The sequence below is a fragment of the Rhincodon typus genome, chromosome 8 (genome assembly GCF_021869965.1).
Source record: "Rhincodon typus isolate 14 chromosome 8, sRhiTyp1.1, whole genome shotgun sequence".
NCBI classification, from domain to species: domain Eukaryota; kingdom Metazoa; phylum Chordata; class Chondrichthyes; order Orectolobiformes; family Rhincodontidae; genus Rhincodon; species Rhincodon typus.
This window is the reverse complement of record NC_063339.1, coordinates 42,249,607-42,259,444: the sequence shown is the minus strand read 5'-3', so window position 1 is coordinate 42,259,444 and position 9,838 is coordinate 42,249,607. Positions and strand designations below refer to the sequence as shown.

General features: G+C 36.8%; 2 protein-coding genes across 4 annotated transcripts in view; one reads left to right on the top strand and one right to left on the bottom strand.

The window, feature by feature from the left end:
- Positions 1-9,838, top strand: part of gnpnat1 (glucosamine-phosphate N-acetyltransferase 1) — a 190,989-nt gene that overhangs the window by 53,193 nt on the left and 127,958 nt on the right. The gene's annotated exons all lie outside the window — the stretch shown is intronic.
- gpr137c (G protein-coupled receptor 137c) overlaps positions 4,306-9,838 on the bottom strand; it is a 40,928-nt gene continuing 35,395 nt past the window's right edge. Inside the window, exon 7 of one of the 2 annotated variants that reach the window (XM_020511900.2) lies at positions 4,306-9,096. In XM_020511900.2, the coding sequence (XP_020367489.1) occupies positions 8,895-9,096 (202 nt within the window). In that variant the 3' untranslated portion in view covers positions 4,306-8,894. The remainder of the gene's footprint in view (positions 9,097-9,838) is intronic. The other variant, XM_020511901.2, reaches the window with a different exon arrangement.

Sequence of the window (9,838 nt, the reverse complement as noted above, 5' to 3'; positions counted from 1 at the left end):
TTTCTGAAGAAGGGTCTAGACCCGAAACGTCAGCTTTCCTGCTCCTCTGATGCTGCTTGGCCTGCTGTGTTCATCCAGCTCTACACCTTGTTATCTCAGATTCTCCAGCATCGGCAGTTCCTACTATCTCTGTTAACAAGTTAGCAGGGTTCTTGTACTTTTGTGCGATTATTACAAATGTGTTGTTCACGTATCTTACCCACAATTTCGGTTGGACTATAGGAAGGGCTGTGTGTTCCAGTCTCTGCATCACTGCTTCTGCGATGAGAAAGGAGATGGGTGATCCCATCAGCGTGCTGTTGATCTGTTTGTATATTTGGCAGTTGAATGTGAAGTGCATTGTGACACACAAATCTGGTAGTTTCAGTGAGTTGTCCTTGCTGATGTTGCTGCTGGTGTTCAGGGTCAGTGCTCCTGGTCCTTCTAGTGGTATGGTTAGTGGCTCGCTGGCTAATGGTATGTCAACGGACATAAATTCTGCTATAACATTGAATATACTGGGACAAGCGAACAACAGATATGCAAGGGAATTTTTAGAGGCCTGGTTCTCAACACAGGACTCCATTAACAAACAAAAAATAGATAAAAACCGAAAGAACAGCGGATGCTGTAATTCAGGAACAAAAACAAGTTGCTGGAAGAGCTCAGCAGGTCTGCCAGCATCTGTGAAGAAATGTTTATAGATACATATATAGATAGATCGAATATAGATCGCATCTGGAAAAACAGAACCAGAAGTGACAAGACCCATCACACCACAAAATGATATAAATTTGGAACAGAGCAGAACACCAAGGCTTTGATTAGAGGTCGCACTGATGACGTTGCCTAGAATGGTAACAAGATATCTACACAGCACAGAACAACTGGCTCAGCGAACAGAAGAACGGCATAATTCCGTTTGCTCTCCTAAACTAACAGATTTTTCATCTCCAGATTTTCTATTCCCGAATTCCTTATTCATTCCCCTATGACTATCTCCCCACATGTATTATCTGAGAGATTGTGTGTTCATTCACATGACAAGGCCATCGCTGGCCAGGCCAGCATTTATTGCCCATCCCTAAGTGCTCAGAGGGCAGTTAAGTGTCAACCACATTACTGTGGCTCTGGAGTCACATATAGGCCAGACATTCCATAAAAGGACATTAGTGGATCAGATGGGTTTTTCCAACAATCAATGATGGTTTCATGATCATTTAAAAAAAAAACTGGAATTAAGAGTTTAATGAAATCCAACTTCCACCATCTGCTGTGGCGTGATTTGAACCCAGGTCCCTAGAACATTACCTGGGTTCTGGATTAATAGTTTAACAATATCACGATACCATTACCTCCCCCATGATGACAGGTGTCTGCCAGAATTGGTGAGTCTTTGAATTTTGATACTTGACTTTCATCTAAGTCATTCTTCAGGGATGCTGGAAAAGTATTTCTGAATTCTTCCATGATCATCATTTCCCTTGTAATCTCAGTTTTTTTTAAGTGATTGAAACCACTGATTCCATAACATTTCTAATTGACTTGAAAGTCCTAGAAGTGTTTGATTAGGTTTCTTTCTTGTTGTCCTAAAATTTAAATTGATGAGCTTCAAAAAAACAAGCTCATAAGCAATGAGTATAACTTTTAACAACAACATAGCCCACAGATTGTGCCCACAAACTGGTGGACATCTTCATAGCTGTAGCTGTCATGACACTAACATTAACCACCAAACTCCTCTGGACACTTCACCTTGTCAGCTACTTTTTCAACTCCAACTCCAACTCTAAATTTAGACACTAAACCAAATCCCTCATTGTAACCGAATCATCGTGAGGCCCTATCTCTTCTTTCTTCATTTATCCCAAGATTTTCTTTATCCAAGTAATGTAATTTGATTTTCCTATCACTTTGGAGTTCAAGCTTCTTTTGGAAATTCTATTTCCATCGCTCTTTGGTTTGCTTTCTTTTCTGTTTTCAATTTGAGTTCTCATTTCCAGTTTTATTTTCCTTTCCTTTCTCCTCTCATGCCTTTTATTTTTCTCCCAATTAAAGTCTTTTTGCTGCTTTTTCTATGAAAAAATGAATTTAAATTTCTTACTGAATCTTGTATAATTCTAATGGTGACATCTCAATTTCATATTTCCACTCTTAATTCTAAATGCTGATTAAACGCTAAGTTTCTCAATGTTACAAGAAACAGCTTTTATTTGTACTTTGAATTAAGATTAATTGGATCTCCAAAGACTTCAAATAATCCAGTGATATTTTCTCCAACGGAAGTCTCAGCATTTAGAGTTATTTTGAAACTCCAATAAAAAAAAACAAACAGTTGTTGTTTGTATGTCCAGTACCTGCAAACACCAGTTTCTCTAAACTTTCTCCAATGTCTCAAAGTTCCATTGGATTTCCATTCCTATGCGAGACGCCACTTTATGACGATTCCAGTTGATGGTAACAAGTCAAGCTTCAGAATAAAGATTGACAAACATGAGACTGGTAAAACACAGCAAGCCAGGCAGCATATGGAGAAAAGGAGAAGTCAGTGTTTCTGGTATTACCCTTCTTCAGCACTGGATGTGGGGGTAGGGGGAGCTGCAGATAAGGGGGAGGGGGTGGCAGAATGGTGGTGATAGGTAGACACTGGTAGTCAGTACAACCTGATTGGTGGCTGGAAGGGATGGTCAGTAGGCTGGAAGGGAGAAGGCCGGGTTTGAAAAGGAGCAGGGCTTGTCAGACCAGGAGATTTCTAGATTCAATCTGGTTAGTTTGGTGGACAGTCACAATGTATTCACAAGAGGCTGTCAACATACTTTTAACAAGAGAACACAAATTTATTACACAAAAGAAATGAACTAAAACAATCTGGACAGACCTGATCACTAATAGCAAAGAAATTTATCCCTTCCACTTACAATATCTTTTGCTCTCAACTCCGGTAAAGAATCATTCTCATCTTTGCCTTAAAATTTCTGACTGACTTGACAAGGTCACAAGCATTTCCTTTCACCAATGTTCTGCACATTCCCCACGCATAATTCTCCCAGTCTCTTTCCCACCAGACCCACAATGGCTAACTCACTGAACTGTTCCAAATGATTTTTCGGGCCCTTTCTTGAAAAGAAAATCAGAACGCCACAGCACTGAAAAAAAAACAACACTTCTATTTATCTCAACTTAGAATCCAAGCTCCCAGAAGTATTTCTCACAAAGTGCACCAAAACCTGCCTTCCCCTTCATTAAACTGTTGACAAGCTTTGAAATAAGCTCCATGGCCTGGAGGCAATGTAAGATTCCTCTCCTGCATTGCTCATTGAGATTGACATATCACCAGTATGGGAGGCCCTTTGCCAGCATTTGGAAAACCCTGAAAATTCAGTCCAAGCATCTAATTTACGAGATTTCTAGGGGTCACTTATGTCAAAATTTTAGATCAGAGGACTTATTAACAGGAGATTTACTGAGTTTCTACTAGCATAGTGATAACGTCACTAGATTAGTGATCAGCGGACCAGGCTAATGATCTCAGGACACATACGGTCAAACCTCAATGCAGCTGGGGGAAACTTAAAATGTAACTAATGAAATCCAGAACTGAATGCCACATTTCAAAAGGAGACCATTAAATTATCATCAATTGTCATAAAAACCCATTTGGCCACTTTTCAATTAGGAAAGGAAACTGCTTTCTTTAGCCGGTGTGGGTAACATGTGGCTGATTCTTAACTGCCCTTGAAATGGCCCAGAAAGCCACTTGATTCAATGGTTATTAGAGATGGACAACAAGTGTTGGTTTTCTGGAAACACCTGCATCTTATTAAAAAGACTACTATTTATTTTGTGCTTAAATTCCATAATTCTGTAAAAAAAACTGGCCTTAATGCAACATATTTCTATGTATCTAACACTGATTACTTACAAATTTTAAAGCTGAGAATACAAAATTGGTAACAAATATTTGTTATTTAGTAGTTGGACCGTTTGGGGATCAGATGATGTTTCTGGACTTGAGCTGTAGTTCGAATTTAACAGAGGACTTTTTTTGGTATCACTTTTCAGGGTAGGGTTGTGAATGCAGGATGGAGATATTCTTGAAGGGTTGGGTTCTGTGAAATCTCCAGTTGCATTGATTTTGTATCATTCCAATGCCTTGCAATTCGTTATCTTTCTGCACGGTTGAGCCAGTAGCCATTGTGTAAGAAGTCTAGAATATCGCAGCCACCCAGTTAAAAAGCAAAGAAAGAAATAACTCTTGCCCCCTCTCACACACCTTATCCAGCACATAGATCGGGGGACCTACAGATGGCTGAGGGAAATCCAACATGAGAGAAACTTTGATTTATTTAATAAGCAATACTTTCAAACAAATTGCACACATTACAATACTGATGAGTCAGGATTCCTTGTACCAACAGTAATAGAATACAGAAGTGTTGGGATGATGACGAAACCAACTAACACTCTCACTTTTAATGTTGAAATGATGACAATACCAACATGTAGTATGATATGACAAGTAAAATACTCTGATATCCAAGTAACATATAACTTGATATGCTCTCTAACTCAGGCCAGAGCTCCCCTGCATTGCACAAATGTATGATCAGGCTCCTGTCACTACCACTTTTGCTAAGTCTGTGCTTCCTTTCTGCATCTCCTCAGAATTTGCTTTGGCCTCAGGATATGTGGGAAAAATGACAGTCCACGCGAAGTATCAGTCTGAATTGACCTGTACTTTGATCTCTTTCATTATAACCAGCTGGCACCTCAGCTAAATAGCAATTTCAGAAAGGGCACCAGACTCAAGTGTTTGGGGCACTTTTCCCTAAACTCAGTGCCAGTATTTCTAAATTTAGACCCAATAAAGGAGTGTTTTCATAGAATGATGAAAATTATAGCCCAGGAGGTGATCATTCACAGCAACATCCCCCAGATTCCTTCCCATATGGTCACATAGATGTTAAGTGACAAAATAGTCCCCTTAAATTATTTTACAATCAGCTTCAGCTTTGTGACTTGTCTAGTGCATTTCATTGCACAAAACTAAAACAGATTTTCTAATCTTTGAAATTTAAAACTTTTCAATTGAACATTTTCCCTTTACGAATGCCATAAAATGTTTATTTAAACATGGTAGTGCTTGTTACAACTTATTACATAGTAAATCCATTACATTCATTGGCCATGATAAAATAAAGCCTTCAGAGCAGCTTTACAGTTAACAGTACAAATGCAGTGGAAAATTTAACAGATAAATTATAGTATTAACAATACAGGTACACTTACATACTCCCACAAAGACACTTAAGTTTGAAGATTACATGTAAAGTTTTACAAATGTTCAATATTGTAAAGTTACTTGAAAGTTCAAGGAAAACATTAAGGAAAAATAATTTATCAATAACTTCAAAAAAGTGAAGGGAAGAAAGGAATCAAATGTTGAGATGTTTTTCAATATTTCTGACTTGGCATCAATTATAAAAACACAGAATTAGGTTAAATTTGGAGAGTTTTATTTTGCTACACAGACAGAAATGAATTATACTCTTCAAAAGAGAGAGGTTCAGACCATATGGAAATCAAAGCTTCACAGCAGAACTAAGCTGACCACTTACAAACCACAGATCAAGCCAAAGTAGGAGTAATATTTGTTTGCTTGTTCGGATCCTGGTCCACAGAAGACTCCATACAGCAATGTGATAAGTATTTGATCCTCAGACTGATTGCCAGCTAGACAATTCACTCATGGACTGGATGGAAAATACAATTAGAATCAGCTCATGGTTCATTAAGCAAGCTAAATTTGCTGTGAAAAATACAGATAACTACAAAATAAATCAGAAGGGATAAAGAATTTAAAACTGAGGAAAACGGCAGCATAATGGCCATGTCACCGGACTTGCCATTGAGAGGACAATGTTAATGCTTTGGGACCACTGGTTCAAATCCATGTAAAGCAGCTAGCTGATGGAATTTAAATTCCATCAAGTAAGTTCTGGAATTGAAAGCAAGTCCCAGCAATAAAAGTAACACTGATTATTGTAAAACACATCTAGTTTGTGAACACTCTTTAGGCAAGGAAATTTACCACCCTTACCTAGCCTGGCCTACATGTGACTCCAGATCCACAGAAATGTGGTTGTCTCTTCACTGCAGTCTGAATTGGCCCAGCAAGCTAGGTCAGTTCAAGAGCAAATAGGGATGGACAACAAATACTGGCTTTGTCAGTAACATCTGAATCCCATTGAAGAACAAAAAAAAAGCCTGCGTTTGGTTAACGCAGACATATTTGCAATGATTTGTGGAATAAATAAATTCCCATCAAATGCTTAAAAAAAGTAAGTTTTCAAATTTCAACTTGAATATGTAGGATGATTATTTTCAAAGGTACTGTACTTTGAGTTTTAAAAGCTAGCAAGACGTTATCCAGTTGGACTAAATTGTGCGCAAGTTCAGATGCGTTGCCTGCAGAACAGGTCTACGAGATATAAACCTGATGGCAGATAAAATTGGCTGTAGATCAGTAATAGTATGCATTAAAAATCAATACAACTAACAGTTAATAGTTTAACTAATACCAGACAGGAATCACTTAAATTTTGAAGCAGACCTACGTGACCTATTCTGCTATTTTATATAAGAATATATGGTAATAACATCCAATTTTAGCCAAAGATAGAATTAATCCACATTTAAATTTCCTGTACTTCTGAACCATGGTTCTCTTTCCTCCAGCTCTTCTTTTCATTGTAATGCCACTAAACAAAGCACCCAAAATGAGGTCTGGACTTTAGTTTTTATCTTACAGTCATTGCAATTTAATTAGACTAAGGAAGTTTTCATTGGTTGATGTAAGCATACTAAATGCGGGAGATGAAGTATTTGTGAAATAAGAAAGCAATTTTAAACTGCTAGCATTTTTTTCAAGAAAGAAATTCATCTTTACTGTGCATTCATACAATAAAGTGACTAACACATACATATTCTCCGAGGGAAACACACATTTAGCTTATGAAAAATACTGCAGGCCACAAACAGTTCTAATTGAACAATTTCAATTCAAAATAAAAGTTTAATTAGCGACTGGATAAGTGAATTCAATAAGTTTAACAATCAAAACATTCAGAAAGACATTTTGCAGATTGAAAAACACTGAAGATTTTTAACTTCCAGTATATCTCTTACTTTGCACTTGCCCACCTTCTGAATTTTTAAAAAATTCTACGTCTCAATCTTTTTTCTGAGGAACCAAGCTTCAGAACAAAAGGACTATTTATAAGTAATCATAAGTAACTGTACTTCAGCAGTAGGTATAATTCCAAACTCAAATTCATTATTAAATGTACCAAATATACAGAAGTGAAATACTTTTTAGGCCATTTTTACGTGATCATTTCTACTATTACAATTCGAGACCCAATCCTATAAAGTACTCTTATTCAATGTTACAAAAGTCAATTTTCATTTTGAGACTTATACATACACTGAAACTGATTTAATCTCAGGAATTTGTAATTACTTTCCAACTTGAAAGTAATATGTAAAGTTGCAGCAAGTCAGAAATACTATTTTTGCAATTAAAAAGAGTATGCAAATTTAGCACACCTCAAATCCAGATTTAAAAGACATGCACTAGAGACTTGTCTTATTGTTGCTATTCCATTAAAGGTCCTGAGTCATACATGTAACGTTGTACAACTTCTATCTCAGTAGTTAGATATAAAAATACAACACATTAAATACTTAGTCTGAAAAAATTTAATAGCCAGTAATTCACATTCATCTGCTTAAAAAGCTGTACTGCTTTCATAAACACACTCAAAGTGCAAAAAATAACGTGCAAACTTGTCTAGTACCATACCATACCATACATGTTTAATCTGTGCCCTACAACTGTCATGTAGTGTACCTAAATATGTGGCTGCTTCACGGAATGTTCAGGTGTGTACAAGAACATGCTGGTGTACACGCATTACATGTTTAACATTAGATACAATGAAATCCAATAATCATTTCATTCTTGTTTGAAGAAACCAGCCCTCAGGAACTTGGAAACCTCAGCTAACCAAAAATATCATGTGGCTAATGAGGTCCACTAAAATAAAACATGCAACTCTTCTATACCAAAATAGGTTAAGATAATGCTAATAGTTTTAGGCTACTGTAGTAACTGGTAATATTAATACATGTACAGATGTTAAATTCTATTAAACAGAATTTTAGCCCATTTAAGATTTTGAATGGCAAATAGAAAAACATTGCAATAGACATTACATTCAAATGCTTCGTTGATCACTAAGCAAATTTCCACATTAGGCCTCAAATCTAAAAGATGTGTGGCTTGGAAATACAATGCAACCAAACGTGCCTATATTGTTTTTCCATGACTGTGATAAGATCATGTGCAGATATCTTCAGTTGAAATTCATGCACCACAGTATCATAGAGCAACCATTCTATTTTTCTGTTAGCTTAAAATGGCAGAGATGGATATTAATTCTGCTCTCCATAGAGCTATCGCACAATAAAACAGGCTGTGAATAATCTAATCATGAAGAAGATAGATCCTTCTGCTCAGCCCAGGTCAATGCTAAAACCTTCCAAAAATTTAGAATATTGATAAATCCAGATACATTCTGGAATTTTGTTCAGATTGCAAGTGCAGATAAAAGTGCAATATGCAGTCCAACTTACTACAGTTGAAACAAGCAGCAACATTATTGGACATCTTTACCCTTCTTTTCTAGTCACTGATGCAGTTCTGAAGGTTACTTTATTGACATCTCTTTCTTTCATTGTGCCACACGTGTACTTGTTCTTTCAAGTTCTTCCAGTTATTCTTTCATAACAAGCCAAGGGTCATGAAAACTATCATGTAAACATTTCCAAAGAACTGAATCTGTACATTCCCATTAGTTCTGTGGTGTTGAATAGTAGTTTTGAGGTGTTGAGTAATAGTTATGATGGTGGTTGTTTTGAATATTACCATAAGCGAAGAGAAGTGGTGCTGTAGCTGTTGGAGGTCCATTCAGCAAGTGAGAGACTACATTGTAATTGCTATTCCTATGGATGGCTCCATACCAACCAGTGCCTTGTGGTGTTGTGGATAAGATGCTTTAAAAAAAAAGTAGGAAGAAAGCAAAAAGGGATTTTCAGTTTAAATAAAAGGAAAATTTAATTTTAGAAGTCAACATTTCTGTCTCTAACTTTGTTCCTTCCTCAAATTATTCAAACAGGTAGATAGCCAACCTGCTCCCAGACAACTGACAGTGCTGTTACAATATAATGATATATTTTCTTTATATCCCGATTGGGGAATCTTCAACTTTTGAGTGCAAGCAGGATCAACAGCTTGTGTCAGGGAATCTCAAGATGAAGATAGTCATCTCTGCTGCTTTAGGTATGGTGACAGAGCGCAACAATTTAAAAATTGACGAGACCTCAATCATGCAATATTGCTATCAAGGGCTAGCAACACATTTACCGAGAGTTTTATTGTCAGAATTAAACTGCTGGGTAAAATGAAGGATGCATGATAAAGACAGGGTGTAGATACAGTGCGAGGAAATTTAGGATGAAAACAAGCAGTAATCTTTTTGGGGTTTGTGAAAAACAGTCCAGTTGTAATAAAAGGGAAAAGCAAGCAGATACCAAAAATCCATTTCTTGCCTCAGTTCATGTTGTCTTTCTAAATTAAGAATTGTGGATATTGAATGATCAATATTCAGTTCTATTTACACGCCTTCCTTGAAATTTCTTAATTCCTGCTGTGATATAGCAACTGTCCTTTACTATCTTACCTGAGCATCACCAAACGTTAAACTGACCACAGCTGACGTCTATGAATGGATGGGTG